Raw genomic sequence first — 23,503 nt, forward strand, 5'->3', positions numbered from 1 at the left:
TTATGTGTGACGGGATCATGACCTAAAACCTATTGTGCACCCAACATGCTCAGAGGAAGTGGTTGGTCTTTTCTTAGTAATCTTAATGTAGCAAATGCTGAAACACCGCAACAAAAGGCCACTATACTACTAACCCTTTATGTACACGATCTGTACAGACCCTATTTTGAGTTTATATATTCAAAATCTCATTTATTCTCACAAAAACTAGGAGATTGGCTGTCTCAGCCCTGTTTCACAAATGAGAGATGAAGTAGCCAGTATCACTCAGGAAGCCATAGGACAGGAGTCAATTCCAGAGCCTGTGTGTTTGACTTTGTGGTTCTCTAATGATAGTTGGCTGGTGTGTTGAGTGTGGAAAGTGCTTGACAATGTAAAGACAGAGGAAACAAAAATCTAGTAAGTTGCACAAAGCTTTTCTGTACTATGCCCACCACACAGTCAATAAATTCTGCCTTTAAAATAGTCTCAAGACAGAAACAACAACAAAAACCCCACTTGTATTCACCCCATCAAAAGGACATATCACCTTCACCTCTATAGATAGATAGATAGATAGATAGATAGATAGACAGACAGACAGACAGACAGATAGATAGATAGATAGATAGATAGATAGATAGATAGATAGATAGATATCTCCACAGTCTTACCATATATCCCAGACTATCCTGGAGTCGGCATACTCCTGCCTCAGCCTCCAGGGTGCTTCGGTTATACAGGTGTGTACCACTACATGCAACTACTCTCACCTTTTTTTCTGTTTCTAACAGCACGTTGACACAGGGAAAAAATGGGCATTTTTTAAACTTTAAATTTGAATCTTAATTTAAAACTGGAATGACCCTGGCCTTTGGCAGAAGCCAGGTTCCAATTCTGTCGGTTCCCTGTGGTTTATGTGACTCATCCATCACACAGCTCCCTCTGAGACCTGACTAGATCTGCCACATGTCTTGGCTGGATACTTCCTGAGTAGCATGTGAGCTTCATTTATGTTGTCTCCTTGGGGATGTCCACAGTGTCTCACGACCTCACATCATGACTCTGCACTTAATCCATGGGTTCAAGAGGTGACAGCTGAATTTTTTCATTATAAAGCTCACCTCAACCTTCTACCTAATGACCTCACCTATTACTGTTGCCTACACGGATACTAAATTAGTAGTTGCAAAGTGATTATTTCATACATCTAGTCTTCTTTGCACATTATTAGCTGGAAATCTTCATTTACACAATCTTTCACTGACAACCAGAGTTACTTTGAAAGATAGCAGGAGCATCATATACCAACCCTCCTTCCTTTTTCTTCTAATAGTGCTCAGTTAATTGGGTGTTTTGTTTTTGTTTTTGTTTGTTTTTCTAAGAAGAACTCTGTTTTTCTTCTTGAGTAGCAAAAAATTATAGACATGCTTTGATCTGTGTTTCATTCCTCTAGTTTTTGGCCCATGGGAGCCTTTCATGGGGACGCCTATATTTTTTGACACGATCTGTTAGTTCTTAGTAGTATGCTACATCTTCCTTTTCATTTGCAGGAGAGAAAAAAATTAAGAGGTCTGGGAGCAATAGCTGGAACTATTTCTCCAGCTTCTCTTCTTCACCACCCCTGTAAGGCACCAGACATAGACGCTGCCTACTTACCCCTACCCACTTTCCCAGCCTTCGTTTCTATGGAAAAGGAAAAGGCAAGAGCAGAAAGCACTCAACCATGGTGCCAGGGTTTGTAGTGGGTTCCATCTGCACTTCCGAGCAGTTAATTAGTCTACGTTGTCTACCATCCCTACCTTAGACGGTTCCTCGGTGTCATTAAAGTAGCTATTAGTACCGGAGAGGTCTGCAATATGGAAGTCAGTGTCATGTCTGCTTTCTTGTTGCATTTGATTTAATGACTAGTTTTGCAAAGTGTTTCTCCGTTTTCTAACTGAAGTCATTTATTCTCTCGTGACATTCTATCAGGTGTTCCCTTATCTCGGGTGTTGGGGTCCCAAGTTACAGGGATGAATGGCAATACTTTCAATGACATGTATACATATTGAGTATGGTATTTGTACTCTGTTACACTGAAAAGGCTTCCTTTGGACTCCACCCTTCTTTGAGTGTCATCAGGCTTTCAAGGGTGAATAACTTCACAGTCAGTGATAAAGAAGGCCTGGGTCAGTTCTATTACCCTTCATATTTTAAAATGCACTCCCTCTTACACCAAGTCTGAACAGGGATTTCTTCCACTTGTGTCCACTTGAGGACACAATGGTGAAGCTCATTTCTGATTCCCATGTTGATTCAATATCTTTATTCATAGCATTTATTTGTTTTCTCTGTGTATATGAATCTGGCATTTACTTCTTAAATGAATTAAGATTTTGTGCTTTGAGGGCTAGAGGGATGGTTCAGTAGCTTATGTCACCCACTGTGGTGACTCACAACCATCTGTAACCTGAATTCCAGGGGATCCAGTGGCCTCTTCAGACCTCTGCCAGCACCAATCATGCACATGGTGCACATACATTCATTGAGGCAAAACACTCACACTAAAAACAATGTAAAGATTATGTAATTTTTTATTTGACTGAAATACCTCCTGGAGAATGTAGGTTTCCCAGATATGCAACGTCAGCTAGCTTGTCAGACTGGCAGTGGGCTGAGAGGAGACGGGTTCAGGGGACTTTGTGCTTTAGTTACTCCACCGACCCGGGGAAGGCATCCCCATGGTTGACATGGGGTTAATTCCTGGTAGTTTGTTCTTGTTAGCAAAGAAGAAAGGTAAAATAGCTGTTGCTTTTGACTGAAACAGACCAGTGACACAGCCCATTTCTCTCCCAACGCTCATCTTGTTTTAATCAAGTGTTACTATTAAAAAACAAATTGCTTTGAGCTTTAGACAAGTTAAGTGTTTAATGTACTTATATGATGTCATAAAGGCTTGGCCAAAAGCTCAAATGATTCACAACAAATTTCATTTGACAGACTGTAGATTATCTTCCACTTACCATTTTAAATTGGATAGCATATATGCCACCCAACTTTTGGTCAAATGTTATGTGTTTTAGGTGTATCCTCTTTATAAAAAACTGAAACTGGTTAAAATTAATGGATGTTAACACATCTTTTAAATTCATACTAATTGTTTTTTATTAGCTACTATAAAAGAGGTTGCTGGAACTAAAGAGATGGCTCAGCAGTTAAGAGCACTGACTTTTTTCAGAGACCTGGGTTTGATTCCCGGCACCCACATGATGGTTCACAACTATCTATAACTTCAGCTCCAGAACTGACATCCTAGCACCAGGCACACATGTGATGAATGGACATACATGCAGATAAAACATTCATACACATAAAATAAAAATATTTTTAAAAGGAAGGTTGCCAAATAGTACTTGGCTTTCCCTCCAAATCGTAGGAGTATCTAAGAAGCTCTGAGACACCCACCCACTCACTGGAGCTCACACTGCACACTACCACGGTTACAGGAACTGTGTACTTTCTCTGCTGTACTTGAGCAGCTTGGACACAGCACAATCTGCTGTGGAGCTCTTGAAATCTGAGCGAAGCTGGACTTGTGTTGTTGGCACGTTGGGTCATGGCTGCCTTTCCTAAGGGCCTCTGCTCTACTCAGTTTGCTCTTCAGGCACTCCCCACAGGGAGTCTATCTGAGTTGGCATTGAAGATGGGAATAAAATCTGTCTCTCTCCTTAATGGAGGAAATACAACTAAAATAATATCAAAATTATCTGTCTTAAATGAGAGAAGCCGGGCATGGTGGCGCACGCTTTTAATCCCAGCACTTGAGAAGCAAAGGCAGGTGGGTCTCTGGGAGTTTGAAGCCATTCTGGTCTACAGAGCAAGTTCCAGGAGTCAGAGCCAGAGACCCTGGCGGGTAGGGGGAGACCAGAAGGGTATCGCATCCCCTAGAGCTAGATTTACAGCCATTGAGGACCTCCCAGCATATATGCTGGGACCTAACTTAGGTGCTCTTAACTGAGCCGTCTCTCCACCTTGCTTTGTTTTGTTTTTTTAGTTTGTTAAGTGAAAAGAGGTCAAACCTCCTTCAGCATCCTGCGGAGTAAGGGATTCTTAAATAGCACTCAGTCCACTTCTATCCCAGCTCTTCTCAGCTTTTGATCTTAGTACCTTTTATTTTTTTTAATTCCTTTTTTTTAATTTTTATTTTGCAATACAATTCAGTTCTACATATCAGCCACAGATTCCCTTGTTCTCCCCCCTCCCGCCCCCCTCACCTTCTCCCCAGCCCCTCCCCCCATTCCCATCTCCTCCAGGGCAAAGCCTTCCCCACAGACTGAGATCAACCTGGTAGACTCAGTCCAGGTAGGTCCAGTCCCCTCCTCCCAGGCCGAGCCAAACAATCCTGTATAGGCTCCAGGTTTCAAACAGCCGACTCATGCAATGAGCACAGGACCCAGTCCCACTGCCTGGATGCCTCCCAAACAGATCAGGCCAATCAACTGTCTCACCCACGCAGAGGGCCTGATCCAGTTGGTGACCCCTCAGCCATTGGTTCATAGTTCATGTGTTTCCATTCGTTTGGCTTTAGCACCTTTTATATTCCTAAGAGCTACTAAGGACCTCATTGGAGCTCTGTCTACATAGGTTATATATGTTGGGAACTAAAACTGACCAACTTTGTAAATATTTATTTTCAAAATTAATAAAAGACAGTTCACTACATTAACAAATAGTGTATATGTGTATGTAAAAAAGAACATTATTTTCTTTTTATTAATTTTTAAGTTAGGCTGGGTGGTGTAGTGCCACACTCCTTTAATCCCAGCACTCCGGAGGCAGAGGCAGGGGACTCTCTGTGAGTTTGAGGCCAGTCTAGTCTACAGAGCGAGTTCCAGGTCAGCCAGAGCTACACAGAGAAACCCTGTCTCAAAAAAAAGTTTTTTTTTAAGTTAGTATACAAAGTACTGGGTTTCATTATGGCTTGACTTTTTTGAGTGTGTGTGTGTGTGTGTGTGTGTGTGTGTGTGTGAGTGTGTGTGTATTTCATGACCTTCTGTTCTTTGTAGCCCTACCTACTGCCTCCTGCACCCTCACTCCTGCCCCTCCCTGCCTGGCCCCTTCCTTATCCATCAACGGTCAGCCTTCTGCTTTCATGTCATATGTATTCCATCACCTCTTTTTCAAAATAACTTTTTCCCCAAAGAAAAGATAGAATAATAGCTTATCTGCTTCTGTAGTCAGCTGTAATATCACACATTATTCAAATTCTGGAAAGTTCCATTATGTATATATGAAAGAATGGAGGATTTTTTAAATAAAGCAAACACATTCTTTAGTAATAGTTTGAAAAAAAATAATGTTTATTTTATCTTAAATGTCTGGGTATTTTGTCTGCATACTACATATGTGCCTGCCAGAAGAGCCCTTGGAGCTGGAGTTACAGATGGTTGTGAGCCATCATGTGGGTGCTGGGAATCGAACATGGGTCCTCTGCAAGAGTGCTCTTAACCCCTTAGCCATCTCTCCAGCCCTGAAAATGTTTTTTATTTCATGGGTCACTGAAAGGGTCATGGGGCCCCTGGGCCATTTGGAAATTATTGGTCAAACCACTAGTTAGCACTCAATAAATTGCGGTTATGATTATTATACAATTTATAAAATTATAAAATTTTTAATTATAAAATTAAAAATTATATCAATTTTTGTGACTAAAGAGCACTTCAGGAATACTATGATGGGAAGTATATGTAGGCTGTGGCTTTAAACTTATTGTTGTTCACTTCCCTGAAGGATCCTGAAGGAGACAATTAAGAAGACACAAAAGAAACAATGAGTTTACATAGACAACAGAAATGAGTTCTTTGGATAAGTGACACGGGTCTTGCTTTCAGGAATTGGTTAATTAAGTACATTATCATGAAACTTTCGTTTTGTGTTTCCAGGAGTCTTTTCCTCCCCTAGGGTGATAGGCCTTAGAGGGAACAGTGATCAAATATTTACTCTGAAGCTGCTGAAAGAGCTGATCAGAGGTTGTGGTAGCCCAATTGTGAGAGGAAGGTGTGTTCCTATTGTTCAGCAGGCTAGGCTTCATAATTGACAGGGTAATCTCACCTTACTGGTGGGACAAGCTGGATCTAAAACATTTATTACTATTGAATTATGAGATCTGTTGCACAAATCCTAATTGGTCTTAATAAAAACCCAGAGCCAGATATCAGGGTGAAAGCTGAAAGATCAGAGAAGCAGAGCAGCCACAGCCACCACCTCTTACCTCACCAACTCCTCAGCCTGAAAGAGCAAGAGCTCCTGTGTCCCACCTTATATGCCTTTCTCTGCCCAGCTGCATCACTTCCTGTCTCAACCTTCCTAGTGCTGGGACTAAAGGTGTGTGATCCCAAGTGCTGGAATGAAAGGTGTGTGCCACCACTGCCTGGCCCTTTTAGAATGGATTAATCTCATGTAGCCCAGTGTGGCCTTGAACTCACAGAAATCCAGACTGATCTCTGCCTCTGCCTCCCGAGTGTGAGGATTAAAGATGTGTGCCACCACTGCCTGGCCTCTATGTCTAATCTAGTGGCTTGTTCTGTCCTCTGATCTTCAGGCAAATTTTATTTGCTCAAAATTTCACCACATTTCCCCTTTTTGTCTAAAATAATTAAAGGTTATAACTAAATAAGAAAAACTACATACAATAAGTACAATAACTATATATAATATATACAGTCAAGAATTACATTAACAATGTCCAAGTCCATAAACATTTGATAAATTCAGAGACGATACTCCATTATTTATTCTATTTTGGTGAGTCCAAAGTGTTGTACCTAATTTACTTTCTATCCTAACTTGTATTACCAACCGAAAACTATCTTTTGATGACTTTCAAATTTATATCTCTTCAGTGAATTTCTTTTCTGAATTTGTTAATAAGGAAAACTATAATTATAACTATCTAATCTTCAACTCCTTCAGAGACTCCAGAAGGAAATAATATTACCTAAGTAAGCAGGAAGTGCAAACAAGCGACTTCCAAAAAATGTAAGAAATGACAGAAAGAGCTGGCTATGTGGACAGTCATTCAAGATTTCTCTGCAACGTTGGGGCATCCATCTTCAGCCTACAGGCCTAGCATATCTGACAGACTTATCTGTGAGGGAGGATTTTCTGAAGGGCCTTCCTACCTTGTCTTGGCAAAGTTTGGCAGTCCTTTATTTTGTGTCCTGCTTGTCCATTTGGACAGCATACTGTCAGCAGTCAAGGCAAGGGCATTTCTTGCCCAGTGTCTAACTTTTGCCACAAAGAAAGTAAACTCCATAAGGAGTGTCTTTGATGCTCATCATTTTCTCTGAAGTAGATTGGTGCTGCCAAGAGCAAACATGTCTTATTGTCATAAAAAAAAGAACCTATGTTATTAAAACATCTTAAATGCCATGTTCTGTAGATCTCTGAAGTGTATGAAGATTACCTGCCCATCTAAAATATATCTCTGTTTGACCTTCAAAACATACCTAATATGATTACAAGTTTGATTGTAATGACTAACTACTAACTTGCATTTCTTTATATCCTAATTAGTTTGTAATAGTAATTTTCAAGGACTAGAAAATTGCATTACATTGTTAAATGAGCTGTACAGGTACAATACCTTGAACAAGAGTAGAAATATATGTACAGTATGTTCCAACAAAAATAATCTCAACTTTGTATCAATATACACAATTTGTATACAATATACAAAATCCAATTCAATGTAAAATATTTAAAACTAGTAGTTGCTTTTTAAAAGTAGATTCAATAAACTACCTTTTTATCTTCTCATATTCATATTCTCCCTTTTTCTTTTCAGAGTAGATTCAATAATCTACCCTTTTATCCTATCAGAGATCTTCTAAAGGGGCTGAGATGGGCTTTGACTGTAAAGATCAACATCATAATCAATGTAACAGATAACTTGCACTAAATATCTTTTTTTTATATAAAAGTTTTTTCTTTCTTTCTTTCTTTTTGTGTGTGAGTGTACATGCATGTGTATGTGTACCATGTGCTGCCCTGTGTATGACACAGCATACATGTGGAGGTCTGAGGACAATTTATAGGAGTTCCTTGGTTCTTTCCTTCTACTATGTGGGTTCCATGTGGCAGCAACCAACTTTACCCACTGAGCCATCTTGCCAGCTAGATTTAAGAATGTATTTCATACAGTTCATAGCTATATGGACATAGTTTATATTTGCAGACATATACTTAAATTTTCTTTTGATTATTTTTATTTTATGTGTATGAGTTTTTACCTGCATGAATGTATGTGCAGTGCCCTTGGAGGCCAGAAGAGGGTATCAGGTCCCCTGGATCTGGAGTTACAGATGGTTATGAAGCACCCTGTGCGTGCTGGGAAACAAACCCAGGGCCTCTGCAAGAACAGCCTGTACCCTTAACAGCTAAGCCATCTCTCTAGCCCCATACATGTGATTTTAGAACATAAACATCTAACACAACTTTTTCCTTCCTCTTTTTCTTTGGGATGTGCTGGTACAGACCATGGGGAACTCATATGCTGGGCAACTGAAATCTGCTAGATTTGAGGAAGCTCTACACAATTCCATAGAAGCCTCACTCAGATGTAGTAGTGTAGTGCCACGGCCAATCTTTTCCCAGCTCTACCTGGACCCAGATCAGCATCCTTTCTCATCTGCAGGTAAGTTTCTCAATTGCATGCATTTCTAGAACCCTTTCAAAAGAAGTGAGAATTCTAAATCCTGGGAACTCAAACAATTGTTAAAAATGCTAGTCTTGCCCTCCTCAAAAATATCTTTGAGAATTTCTCTTGTAACCTTTTTTCCTTAAGCATCATTTTTAAAAATTAAATTTACATTTGTTTCTTTGCTTACCCAGATGTCAAACCCAAAGTGGAGGACCTAGATAAAGATCTAGTACACCGCTACACTCAAAATGGCAGCCTGGATTTTTCTAACAATGTAGCAATTAATGAAATGGAAGATGATGACGATGAAGAAGAGATGTCTGACTCAAACAGCCCACCAATTCCCTATTCACAAAAACCTGCCCCAGAAGGATCTTGCACTACAGATGGTACGTTTGCACTTTTGAATTATTTTCAGCTTTGTATTCATCTGGTCTGTTTCCAATCTTTCCATGTGGTTTTCAAGGCTGGACACCAGTCATTGTTGGAAGGAATGAGTGACTATATCTTGATGCATTTATCTAATTATTCTTTATCAATAAAAATTTGGGAGTCAGATATTGGAGTAAGAACCTGAACGATCAGAGAAGTGATGGAGCAGCGACCATTGGCCTCCTGTCTCTGTTGTTCCTCCATCCAAAAGGGCTGAGACCCTCTCTAAGCCCCACCCTATTGTTTCCTGTTTCTCTATCCCAGTCCTCCAAAACCTCTATGGTTAATTTTGGTCATCTAGTAGCTAGCTCTGCCCTCCAATTAAAAGCAAACTTTATTGTCAGAATGTGATCAAAATATCACACAACAATATCCTCATCCCTATGGACTCTTAAGGGCTCACAACAGTTGTTTACAGGAAACACAAGCCCCACTCCCTCTTGTAGATAGGAGACTGTGGTTCACAGTTGAACCAATTCATTGAGAGGATCTGTGCAAATGCAAGTTCAAAGGTCAAAGCTTCTCTAGTACTCTGTAAGAATTTATTCTCTCATGAGCTTTTATTAAAACAATGTTTCATCTTTCTTCTCCTTTTAGTCCACCCCCAAGATAGTAACAGAGATCCTAGATGCTTGACTACATCTACCTAGAACATTTTTATTGCATTTATTTATGTCTTGTGTGTGTGTGTTGCATGTATGGGTGAGTGTGCATGAGCCATGGCACACACATGGATCAAAGGACAACTTGCAGGAGTAGATTCTTTCCTCCCACCTGGGGATGCCAGGGATCAAACTCAGATGGTCATGCTTGCTAGGAGGCAGCTTTGGCTACTTAGTCATCTCACTGGCCCTACAGCTGTACTTACTGAGTGCAGAGGTAAAATATAAACCTTTTATAAATATTATAAATGTAAAATTTGTTTATACAGTATAAAATATAAGTAATTTGATTCCCTCTCTCTCTCTCCCCTCCTTCCCTTCTTCCCTCCCACCCTTCCTCCCCGCACCCCCTCAGTTTTTTGAGGCTGGCCTGGAATTCACTATATAGAGCATACTGGCCTCCAACTCACAGAGATTGTTTATTTAGCCTCCCTAGTGCTGTGGTTAAAGATGTACGCCAGCACACCAGCTGGCGATCTCATTCTGGCTGTACACTTCAGCTGTATTTCCCACCACACTTTGAAACACATTTTAAACAAGGAAACCCTGGTTTCTGACGTGTTCATTGTTTGTGGTTTCAGTGCTATCCCAACTGTAACTCTGATTTCTTCCCTTTACTTTGTGGCTATGTTCTGATCACCCACCTAATTAGTATGTGGGGGTATGTATTTTTATATTCTGGCTGACTGACATTAATCTGCATGGTGTCAGAGCATGGAAACCTTGAGGAGACATTGGGGAGGGGAAGAAGAAGGTTCCAGATCTCAGGACAATTTCCTGACAACGCTTGGAGAACAAGTAAATTAAAGCCTTATCCTGATGAAGCCAGAAACATAGTTGGCTTGTTTGGGAGTTCATTTTCTTTTGATTTCCTACTTCCTTGAGAATCTGACAACCCATAGAGGGATCCAGATCCTCTAGCCAGAAGAGACCTGAATAATTCTCTTGTAGTTCACAAGTATCCCTAGAAGGTGTGTCCATTAGTGTTCCTCACGTTAGGCCTGCCCATACACATTACTTCCAGAGATTTGCTTCCACGTGTGATTGCTCTTTTGCCCAGACTTGGTATGGTGTATAGTGTTTACTCATTATTGATATACCATAAGCCTTTAAACCCATGAGATGTGGACAGTGACAGCATTGTGTTGCTGTTTACTTGATATGTATTTTTGTTACATCTTTTCTTCAACTGTGCAGTCACCTCATCAAGTAACAAATGACATTGAACAGTGCTTAAAATGACGGTGTCTCATTGAGAATCTAATTACATGTGATAATTACATAGAATCAGAGTAAAAACTTTAGGGAATGATTTTGAAATAACCAATTTTTTTTTCTCAAAGTGTGGAAGAGCATTTTCCCTGTCCTTTTGTACTCGGGGTATGTTTTCAGTATAGTAGTGGTGGTATTTATAAACAGGAATTTTGAAAAAGTATTTCATAGCCACCAAAATATGAACTTGATATCCTAAAAATAATTATGCCTTTAATCTGCACTTGGGAGGCAGAGGGGTGGATCTCTGTGAGTTTGAGGACAGCTTGATATACATAGTGAGCTCCAGGACAGTCACAGCTGCATAGTGAGAATCTGTCTCAGAGAAAGCAAATAAACAAAACAACAACAATGAAAAACCCCCACAACGTTAGGATACATTCTATATATTTGTCAGGATCTCACTCTAACCCAGGCTGACCTTTAACTCATGCTGTAGCTTTAGAATTTGGGGTGATCCTTTTACCTCAGCCCCAAAAGGGATATAGTGATTTTATAGATAAAGGTGGCAGTTTTTTTGAGAATAAAGAACTGTCTCCACCAAAGCAGAATATTCAAATCCAACACATTCTGAAAACACTCATTCTGTACTCAAATTCCTACATCAACTGCTTCCAGTTCTTATGACTACTGAAGGTCTTTGTTCATGTCCCTGCTTAACTCCCCCATGAGATGGCGTTTAAAATAAAAAGTTGTGTATAACCTGGTATTTTATATTTCACATAGTATTATCAATTCTGTTCACTTGGAGATTGTTCTAATAATTTTCCTGCTCAAAAGGAACGCAGCCCTAAAGTTGTACTTACAAAACCAGCATTGAAACCCAGCAATAGAATGATGGCCTTGTTTGAGAACACCATCTTCCAGTTCCTGGGGAATCCTCTGTTTGCCAAGGCTTAAGGGACTGTAAAGCTATTTTTAGAGGCAATTTAGATAAGCAGACACTTAACATCTGATGGGCTGCCATTCAGAGGTAAATTTTGGTTGCTAATTCCTTATGTAAATTATTGGACTAGAGTAGGTTCCTACCCTGCTGGGAGGCAGTTGATTGTCTACGCAGGTGAAGAGCAACCAGATTTTAGGCCCCTGAAAGCCACTTTCATTACTTCAGTTGGGTTTACTGCTGTGTCAGTAAGCATGCCTTTCCCCCTTTTTATTTACTCTGTGGCCTTCAAGCTGGAGATAATTGGAGAATGCAAATCCCTTTCTATGAAGTTAAAACATTGGCTATTTTCTTAAGAAAATGCAGTTGAAGTTTATAAAGAAGGCTCTCTGCTATCAGCACCACAGTGTTTTAATTAAAATCATTTGTCTCAAAAGAGCATGGGCAGGAGAGCAACCTTCATTTTTGCTCTCAGAACGAAGTGATTTTGGAAGCAAGTTTGCAAAGCAAGTTGTCCACCCGGAGGAGCAGCGGTCTTCCTGTGTACAGCAGCAGCCTAAAGCCTTCCTGGGGGCTCCACAGTGATCCAGTGGGCTCTGAGGAGTGGTCACATTCACCTTTCAGAGTTATTTCTCTGCCATGAGGGTTGCTGGAATCTTGTTGGTCTGGAAATCCAGTCACGTTTCATGGCTTCTGTAGCTAACCACAGCTTATATTTAGTTAGAAAAGAAACCATAAACATTGCTTTTAACGTAATACTTTTTCTCTTTGGGGATCTCTGATCTATAATGTGTTTAATTAGCTGTGCTAACTCCTGACAATGAGGATTTAGAGGAAACAGTCAGGAAATGTTTACAGTAAAACACCAGGTCCTTGGCAGGTGAACTTCAGAATTTTCAGGATAACTACAAACTAGACTTAGTAACTTCCCTTTGAAACTGGCCATCTTTGGCCATGAACTGATTCCCTCCAGACCCTACGCTAGCCTTGGTGATGCTTCCTCTTCCCACCCCATTCTTCCTTTTTAATTAAATTGCCTGAGGCTGTGTTGGCAAGTAACTAGAAGAGAAGTATTTAAAGACTATTTTTAGGAGCAGTTTTACATTTTTAGAAAATGTAAGCCTGAAGTTTCATTTCTATAAATACACAATTTCTCCTGTGAACAGCATAGTACAGGGAGCACATATGTTACAACTAATGACTTAGTGCTCATATATTTTTATTAACTTTAACAATCAAGTCTATGATTTACTTTGCTTCCTTGCTTTTATCTAATGTCATTTTCTGAGCCAGGGTCCTATCAAGAATATTAACACCAGATTTAATTGTATGATCTCCTTAGGTTCCTCTTAGCTGTGACATTTTCTTAGGTTTTTTCCTGGCTTTGATGGCCTTGGCAATTTTAGGAATATTAGTCAAGGATTCTGTAAGAAATCCCTTTATTGGAAGAGTTCATTTTTCTTCTGATGACTCAGAGACCACGGGTCTGGATGAAGATCACAGAGGTGGAATGCCACATTATTCTAAGAATGCCCAGTATCCGTATCTCATGTTACTGACTGGGTGCTGAACTTAGTTATCTGAAGTAGTGTCTTCTCCCTGCCCCCGGGCTCCCCATGCTGTGGAAGAAATGCACACAGTCAGTAGCTACGCACCATATCCTGTGAGCAAAGTAGCTACATATGTTTATTTGAAGTTTACCTCATAGAGATTCATTTCTTCTCCACCATTTACTCTTTGTTCAACCATTTATGTCTATCCTTGTGGATGTCTGTTTTCTGTTTTGTGTTATGACAAGACTGCTGAGTGTTGTTTAAAGAGTCCCCATTTCAGACAAGAAGCTTGGTTCTTACACCCTTTTCACAGACCTTCCTCCACATTTTACCTTTTCATGGTCTCAGGTACCAATATGTTTAAGAAAAGAAGTCTAGAAAATGTGCTTCTTACAGAGTCCATGCACTGTTTAATGATAGCTTTTGACCTCTATCCTTCCTCCATAAATGGAAACCCCCAAGGCTGCCATACTAAAAACTGTTCCTGTTTCTTCATTTAAATGAATTATCTAGTTTTCATTTTGCCCCAGAAATCACTCTGAAATAATAGTTCTTTCATTTAAAAAAAAATCATACTTTCTGTGGCACTCTCCACACTATGCCTTCTAATTCTGTGTTTAGTCAGGGACCACATAGTAGTTTCCCCGACCCACCTTTGCGGTAGAGAAATCTCTTCAGAAGTGTCACTCTTTGGACTGGGGAGCTGGTTCCATCAGTGGAGTGCCAGCTGTATGCACGAAGTTCAGATTCTCAGCACCCATAGTACAAAGCAGGCTTAGTCAGGTTCCCATCTGTGTAACCCTGGGATTCACTGGATTCACAGGCTAGCCAGTTAGTGAGCTCCAGGTTCTGTGAGAGACCCTAGCTCAAAATGATAGGGTGGAGAGCAGCTGAAGAAGACACCCGACACGGACCTTTGGCCTGGGGTGGGAGGGAGAGAAGAAAAATGAAACATTATGTTCTAAACATAGATCATTTTGTGGTTTGTAAAAACTTTCCAGATGGACAGACTCTTGGTCTCAGCATCCGCAGCCTCTTGAGTAGCTGGCATGAGATGTGGATGCCACCACTCATAGCTAAAATCTTGGATTTTAAGAATTCATGAGTGAGGATGAGATAGGTGGATGCTGACAGTCATGGTTGACACAGATGTCATATCAAATGCCCCACAGAATCTAGCCTAAAAGGGGCACCGTGGGAACGGTGAGGACTGACAAAAACTGAAGAGGTCATAGTGCGGTGTCCTGTGTTGGAGTCAGGGAAAGCATGGACAAGTCAGAAGCACTTATTCTAGTGTTGATTTCTAAGATCTATTTATTCTTTATTTACATGTATGTGTTTGTCTGCACGTATGTGTGCATGTGACCACATGAGTGCCTGGTATCCAAAGAGGCCAGAAGAAGGCATCAGATTCTCCCAGGAGCTGGGGTTGTAGACTGTAATGAGCTGCCATGTAGGGTCTGAACTGAGGTCCTCTATAAGAGCATAAGTGCTCTTAACAACTGAGCCATCTCTTCAGCCCACTTTTTTTCTGGGTTTTTGTGGTGGTGGCTTATTGTTTCTGATTTTGGACTTCCTTTTTTATTTAGTTGTGAGATCAATTCTCACTCTCTGTCCCAGGCTGGTCTTGAATTCAAGGTCTTGCTGCCTTAGTATCCAGAGTTGTAGAATTTTAGGCATGTGCCTTTACAGCCAGCAAGAGACCTGGAGGTTGAGGGGACACCTCAAGTGGAGTTAGAAGTCTGGGTTGTGGAGTCCTCTTTGTTGGTTTATGGCTGTTGGCCTCGGGACATTTGGTTAACCTTCCTGGACCCTTCTCTCATTTACATATTGAAGAGATTAGAATATTTTAGCATCCCTCAATCTTCCTAGTCACAAGTCTCTTTTAATAAGGCTCTTTTGAACTCCTCGAGCATTTTGAAATAATTCTTTCATTGCATAGCATATGATAAAAATTTTAACCTTAAGTAGAAAGCACTTATTCTAGACTGACCAGTATATTAACATATTCTTTGATATTTATGCTATACAACAGCTGTCTACAGTTTATGATTTAATAGTTGTAGTTTAATTAACTTTAAGTTGGATGAATAAAAAATGTGTGTTGTTGAAAATTCAAAATAAAAGATTATACTTTGTTTTAGGAGAGACAAATGGATTTCAATGTTTTCAGCATTTAAAAACAGTCTAAACTCTCCTCTTTCCCCCCACCCTCTCCCTATTCTGGCTCTAGAACCAGGACCTCAACCAGATTAGGCTATATTCCCAGCCCCCAATCTACATTTAATACCTAAGTTATGGAATTTCTATATTTAGGGATTAAAGGGATATAGAAATTTATTTCCACAATTTTTATGTTTTTTACTCTATGTGATAAAATTTAGGCTGAACCATAATTACTATTTTTTTTAAATCTTTATAACATTAATTTCCAATATTTGGGAGGCAGAGACAGGTGGGTCTTTGTGAGTTCAAAGCCAGCCTGATCTATGTAGCGAGTTCTAGGCCAGCCAGAGCTACATAGTGAGCTACAAATAAAACAAAGCAAGCATTAATTTTTTGATGTCTAAAATCATATTGATGCATTTTATATAATTTTACTGATTTTGTGTATGTGTATATATGTGTGTGTGTGTGTGTGTGTGTGTGTGTGTGTGTGTGTGTGCATGTTTGTGTGTGTGTGTGTTACTAGGAATTGAACTAGGGCCTTGTACATGTTATATCACTCTACTACTAAAGTATATTCCCATTTCTAATACTATAATTTTAAAATTATAGCTTTCTTTATTCTTTATTCTTGAGAATTTCATGCAATATGTACAATGAGATATAATTATATCCACTTTCCCACTTCCCCCTCTAATGCCCCCAGTGTGTCCCACTACCAACTTCATGTCTTTCTTTTCTGGTAACCCACTAAATTCAGGTAGTGCTTCACCTGTGTGCGTTGCATGGAGCCACAACACTGGAACACGGGAGGCTTACCAATGAGAGCACACTCAATGAGAGCACACTCACAAAAGAATCTCCCTCCCTAGGAGCTGTCAGCAGCCGGTGGCTCCTTATGAAGGGGAGATGTCTGAATGAGTAAGGGTGAGAAATTGAACTTAATATACCCAATGAGCACATTTGGATGCATTAGTAAAATTACCTTTCTGTGTTTACCTGAGCTTCCCAACTTTAAACAGCAGCCCATTATACATATGAATTAAACAGTGTATCAGTATAGCTGAAAACAATGTGAAATTGTATAATAGTAAGACTACACAACGGTAATGGCCTTTGTCTAAATGAACTGTGAGCTCACTTGACTAGTTTTACTCTCTCTGCATATGTTGGATGAAAGGCTATACACTGTTTTTAAAGTGGGGAATTATAATAAACAGTTAGGTTTTAGGAAATGATAATGATCCTTGTTTAAATTTCACTCATACAAAATTAGTAGGACAGTAAGATGGCTCGTCAGATACAGGTGCTTGCCACAGAAGCCCTGGTGATATGAGTTTGTTTCCCAGAATCCATGTGAAGGTGGTTAGGAAAGAAGAAACTGCACGAAGTTGTTCTCTAGCATCCACATGCGTGCTGTGGCGTATGTGCACCCCATATCATAAATACACATACAATAGTGTTGTTTTTTTTTTAATCCCTGAACTTATGAGAGCCATCTGTTAAGCAACAATGTGATGGTGACCTTAAGGTTAGGTTTGGTTCTTTTAAGATTTATTTTTAAAATATGTGTATGTGCACGTGAGGCCACAGAGGCCAGAATATAGAGTGTTGGATTCCTGGAGCTGGAATTACAGATAGTTGTGAGCCACCCAGCATGGGAGCTGGGAACCAAACTGTGGTCCTCTACAAGAGCAGGAAGTACTCGCAACCACTGAGCCATCCCTCCAAAGCCAACCTCAAGGTTTTATATAACCATAATGTTCAAACCACATTGCAGTAATTTTGTAAACTGATACAGGCTGTGGTTGCCATACCCATCCAATATAGAGTCACCCTTGTAGAGACTCACTGCTCCAGCCTTGGTGACAAAGGCAACTCCCAGAGATATTTCAATTAATAGCCAGTCAGAAACTTCTCATTAATGGTTAATCCATGCTCGTTAGCAAGGTAGTTTATGTCCCAATTCTTGAAACAAGTCATACTTAAAAGTAAGAATGTCACTTTCCTAGGGGAATTGTGTTCTAGGTTTATTGGCAGTTAGTAATCTCTTTGGTGAGCAATCTAGATACTCCTTTCAATACTTTCAAGTGCTTCCTGGTTTAGTATTTTATAATTTAAAAAAATTATGTTTTATTTTAAATTGTATATACTCTATATCTGTGTGGAGTTATATGTGCTTGAGGCTAGAAGATGGTGTCAAATCCCCTGGAGCTAGAGTTACAGGTGGTTGTGAGCTGGTCCCATGTTGGTGCTGGGAAATGAACTCAGGTCCTTTGCAAGAGCAGCAGGCACTCTTAACCACCAAACCATCTCTTCAGCCCCAAGTATTTTGTAATTGGATGAGAAAGCCTGTGCCTGACCCTAAGTGGATCATAGCCATGTACCATCATACCTCATTCTTAGCTTGTCTTTTGCCAGATTGAACAGCATGTTCTTCATTTTATATATATGATATATATATATGAAGTTTATATAGCAAATTTCCCATGTCTTATATCACTGAACTTTACTAGACTTGTTATATAACCTTGGAGAAGTTTCTTACTTTCTGGAGACTCAGGTTCTCCATCTATGAAAAGGAGATAATATATTGCTAGAGCTGTTGAAAGGATTAAATAACACTGTGCCCACCTATTGATAGGTACTTCTTTAACATTATTTACCACTGTAGGTGGACTTCTCTTTCCTGGCTGCCAGGTCCCAGATAACTGACAAGGAGACTTAATATTAATTATAAAATGCTCGGCTAATAGCTCAGGCTTGTTACTAGCTAACTCTTACATTTTAAATTAACCCATTTATATTAATCTATGTGCTTCCCCAAGGCTCATTTACCTCATGTATGTACTTTCCATCCTGCTTGTTCTGCAGCTCATGGCATCTCCTCTGACTCTGCCCTTCTTCTTCCCAGCATTTTCTCTGCCTTGAAAAGGGCCTAGCCATTGGCCAGTCAGCTTTTTATTAACAATGAGAGCAATACATATTTACAGTATACAAAGATTGTTCCACAGCATACCTCCAGCAACATCGTTGTTAATTCCCAGCTTACAAGTCTTTGCACTCTGTCACCTAATGACAGTACAAGAAGCAGATTTTTTTTCCAGAGGGTCCTGTATGTCTATTGGCTCCAAAAAAGTTTTTAAACTGAATAAGTAACATTCCTCACACATATAAATGATTTGCTTTTTGGATAAACAGATGACAGTTTGAGTAACAAAATGTAAATTGTCAAGAAAGTCACTTTTGGTATTACTTACATCATGAACACTAAAAGTTGAATTGTTTTCATTGACATTAAAGGGGATCTGTAAGTTTGAAGTGGTTCAGCAACATTATTTTTATCACTGAGGTCTTCTGTTGGCTTTTTCTAATTCTATTACACCTGCTTTCAAGTTCTGATGATTTATAGCATGTTAGATTTGTATGCATCTTGGGCCATACAATGTTTTGATGAGTTTTATTTTTTCTTGTTCATATACTAACTGATGGCATCCAATTATTTGTTGACTTGTGTTTAAAATCATGATATGAATTACTGCTAATAGAAGCCCACATTTCTTCACAGCTGTGTTATGATGGGTAATGAGGATAGTGTTCTCCCAGGAGTTAGGTATTCATCTGCCACTTTCTACGGGTTCCTGAAATAGCATTTATCAACCTCCTGTTGCAAATAACAGAACCCAATGAAACTACCTTAGGCAAAATAAAGAAATTATTGGAAGAATTCAGAAGCCAGAGATCACAGGACCAAACCATGGAAAATGCAAATACAGATTCTGCAGGGGTCTAGTCACTGTCAAGCCCATCTGCCCAGCTCCCTATGTCTGTTGAGAGACTTCATACACAGGTCAAGAAAACAGGAAAGCTGCCAGAGGCCACACTGGGCCATGCCTCCTCACCCCCCAATTCCATGTTGAGAATTCTAGTATAGGAATCCAAATCTTTGATTGGCATGATTTTATCAGATGCCAACTTCTGGACCAATCAACTATGACTAGAAAGGTGGGATATTAAAGTAACCTGTCTAGAGTGGTGTTCCAGCGTCTGGTCAGCTGGGACTATCACAACTCTAGGGAAGCATATATTAGAGTACAACAAGGGTCACCCTAGAACATTTACAACAGGACCATAGCTATCCTCTAGGATGCTGTGTTTGGAATTACTCACTTCTTACATTTTCTTCTAATTAACTCAGTGTGAGGTCTTTGTTTGTTTGTTTGTTTGTTTGTTTTCAAGACAGGGTTTCTCTGTGTAACTCTAGCTGTCCTGGAACTTGCTCCATAGACCAGACTGGCCTCAAATACACAGAGATTCACCTGCCTCTGCCTCCTGAGTGCTGGAATTAAAGACATGCGCCACCATTGTCTGGCTCAGTGTGAATTCTCAAGGGAAAATATTCTGTTCAATTCTGTGTCTTTAGGCATATGAGGCATCTGTTTCTAAATTATGAACTAATGGTGAATGTAATAGTCCATTACAAAGTGATTACTTAAGTACTTGTCACATCTTGGCTCCTCTAGTGAAAACAGTCTATTCTGAGTTCTAGTTCTGACCAGTTCCCTGATGAGTCACCAAGCTCTGAGCTTCGGTCTCTGCTGCTGTGATATGGGGAGCATCTTGTTCAGTGATTGGGGTTGTATGGTTAGAAGTGACTTCATATTGAAAACAAAGACACTCTGCTAGGCAGATGGATCATTGGTAAAGCAGTTGTGCTGCAAGTATGAGGGTCTGCGTTCAGATCCCAGCCCCACAAAAAGACAGTGAGTACCTGTGACTCCCATACTGGTGGGGGTGAGTAAGAGAAGACATATCCCTGGAACTAATAGCCACCATCGTATCCAAATTGATGAGCTCCAGATTCAATGAGAGACTCTTCCAAATAAGGTAGAGGAAGACAGCCGACATTAACCTCTAACCTCTGCAGGCTCCTGAACACACACATTCACACTCACATGTAAGTGCACCAAACACACACACACACACACACACACACACACACACACACACACACACACACACACGAGAGAGAGAGAGAGAGAGAGAGAGAGAGAGAGAGAGAGAGAGAGAGAACATAAAACCTTACCATGTGCATATAAAATTTATATGCACTTCCCAAGGTTTGCTATTTATTTATGATTGCCTGACTTGTGGGCCAGAAAACTTGAGCTGTCATCCTGATGTTACCAGAGAGGAGAGGATACATTAGTCTTCTGCTGGGGTACATGTGCTTTGAGTTCTTAGAAGTGATTCCCACAGATAACTACTTTCCCATGGCATATAAGGAGATACTTCCCTAAAATTCTGCTGTGTTCTTCTTACTGTTTTCAGGGTTTTGTCAAGCAGGAAAGGATTTGCGTTTGGTATCGCTGTGTATGGAACAAATTGACATCCCAGCGGGATTCCTCCTGGTGGGGGCCAAGTCTCCCAATCTTCCTGAACATATCCTAGTATGTGCTGTAGATAAGCGATTTCTACCAGATGACCATGGAAAAAATGCACTTTTAGGTGAGTGTTTAATGTCTATAAAACTCCTCCCGAGAGGAAGGAGTTGAAATACATGTTTATTGAAAGTTATCAGAAAATTTTATATGTATGTCCCTGAATTTAGTTAGAGTTTAAATGGTTTAATTTCAAACAGGAAATATTTTTCTCTCATTAACTTAAATATATTTTATATTTTTTATTATCAAAAATTAGACATGCAAAACTTTGAGAAAATTAAAAAGCAGCATGCAATTTATCAAAATTTAACATTTTATGTCTAAGAGCAGAATAATTGTTTAGCATGTGTAATGATCTCAATTTTATCCTTAGCCATATAAAAAGTTTTTTGCATTTTATTAAATAAAGCAAAGTTTATTCTGATAGTCACTGATCTGAACCTGAGGTCAATTCTCAATTGTTTGTGAATTATTCCCTTTGTAAGGTATTTGCAAATTTTCAGTACTACCTAAGGCCTCATAGATATGATTAGCTTGAATGTAAAATATCTTTAACAGAAGGAAGACTAGAAAGGGACATAATAATCAGAATGTACACACACACACACACACACACACACACACACACACACACACACACACATATATATATATATATATATATATGAAATTGTCAAAGCACTCAGTAAAAGTTATATTAAAATATTACCCACAGGCTGTCACCAGTGTTTGAGAGTTGGCTCCTCCTAGGTAGTAGAGCCTGGCTGGAGGACTACTACACTGTAACCAGTTGCCTCACACTCCTGATGCTTGGCCAGGAGCATCATTCCTTTCCTTCCTTGTCATGATGAACTGCATCCCTCGAACCATAAGCCAGAATGAACCATTCCCTCTTATGCCATTTCTGTCATCAGTCTATCACAGTAACAAGAAAGGTGACTACTTTGCTGGGCGGTGGTGGCACACGCCTTTAATCCCAAAACTACACAGAGAAACCCTGTCTTGAAAAATAAATAACTAACAGATACTTCTCAATTCACCTAAAATAACTAGGGATATATAAATGCTATGAAACATATAACAGTATCCCAGAATTTTTTATTTTTTGGCTTAGAATCTTGGCTTTTTCACAACATAACTGTACTACATCATGAAAAAAGAAAATGGATTTGGTGTTTTGGTTGTTTTTGTTATGTCTTGTTCTGAGACAGTGTTCTGGCTAGTTTTATGTCAACTTGACACAAACTAGAGTCATCTGAAAGGAGGGAACCTCAATTGAGAAAATGCCTACATGAGATCCAGGGATAGGGCATTTGCTTAATTAGTGACTGATGAGGAGGGCCCAGCCCATTGGGGGTAGTGCCATCACTGGGCTGGTGGTCTTGGATTCTATAGGAAAACAGGCTGAGCAAGCCATGATGAGCAAGCCAGTAAGCAGCACCCCTCCATGGCCTCTGCATCAGCCTCTGCCTCCAGGTTCCTTCCCTGTGTGAATTCCTGTCCTGACTTCCTTCAGTGATGGACCATGGTGTGGAAATGTAAGCCAAATAACCCGTTCCTCCCCAACCTGCTTTGGGTCATGGTGTTTCACTGCAGTAATAGTAACCCTAACTAAGACAGACATGATCTCACTATGTAGACTTGGATGGCCTGGAACTCGCTATAGAGACCAGGCGGATCTCAAACTCAAGATCTGCATTTGCCTCCACAGTGCTGGATTAAATGTGTGCACCACCATACCTAGCTGTTTTTTAAATTGTTTTGTAATAAAAAGACAAGTAGGTATATGAGCTTTGATGTTATTTTGCTGCTGTGTTTTTCTAGAGGTTTTGCTTCTCAGAATTCCTTTTATTTAGATATCTTTAAAGTACAAATATCAGTAAAAGGAAGAGGACAAAAGCTACTGTATTATAAGTTGATTTTGTTTTAGTTTTATGCAGCCATCCAAATTATACAATATCAGAAAGCCTTAAAAAACATCAGTCAATATCTTGAGTCAGAAAGTAACCCTCAACATGCAATATAGAAGTCCTTTCCCTCCTCCACCTTTTCTTTCTTTCTTTCTTGACAAGATCTTACTGTGTGGCCCTGACTGGCATGGAACTCATTATGTGGACCTTAAGTTCACAAGAGATCCACTTGCCTCTGCCTCCCAAGGGCTAGGATTATGTAAAGGCTTCTTAAATTATGGTTCAGAGCCATATATTGGTTAACATCTAATGGTCATTTTCATGCTTCACAAGTGTCAAAAAAGTACTTCACAGGTGTATGTACTGGGCACAGTTGCACACATCTGTAATCCCGCACCAAAGAGTAGAGCAGAAGGATCAAGAGTTCAAGGTAACCTTGGGCTACATAGCGAGACCTCGTCAAAAAAATGAGGACTGGAAGTGTAGTTCAGTGATAGAGGCCATAAGTTTGTTCCCTGA

At 39.8% G+C, this 23,503-nt stretch overlaps 1 protein-coding gene across 3 annotated transcripts in view; it reads left to right on the forward strand.

Moving 5' to 3' along the window:
* Window positions 1-23,503, forward strand: part of Greb1l (GREB1 like retinoic acid receptor coactivator) — a 259,135-nt gene that overhangs the window by 134,147 nt on the left and 101,485 nt on the right. For all 3 annotated transcript variants that reach the window (XM_052741511.1, XM_052741513.1, XM_052741512.1), the window contains exons 3-5: window positions 8,497-8,656; window positions 8,854-9,051; window positions 20,962-21,138. In XM_052741511.1, the coding sequence (XP_052597471.1) occupies window positions 8,500-8,656; window positions 8,854-9,051; window positions 20,962-21,138 (532 nt within the window). In that variant the 5' untranslated portion in view covers window positions 8,497-8,499. The remainder of the gene's footprint in view (window positions 1-8,496; window positions 8,657-8,853; window positions 9,052-20,961; window positions 21,139-23,503) is intronic.

The sequence above is a fragment of the Peromyscus californicus genome, unplaced genomic scaffold (assembly GCF_007827085.1).
Source record: "Peromyscus californicus insignis strain IS unplaced genomic scaffold, ASM782708v3 Scaffold_17__1_contigs__length_78620276, whole genome shotgun sequence".
Lineage (NCBI taxonomy): Eukaryota > Metazoa > Chordata > Mammalia > Rodentia > Cricetidae > Peromyscus > Peromyscus californicus.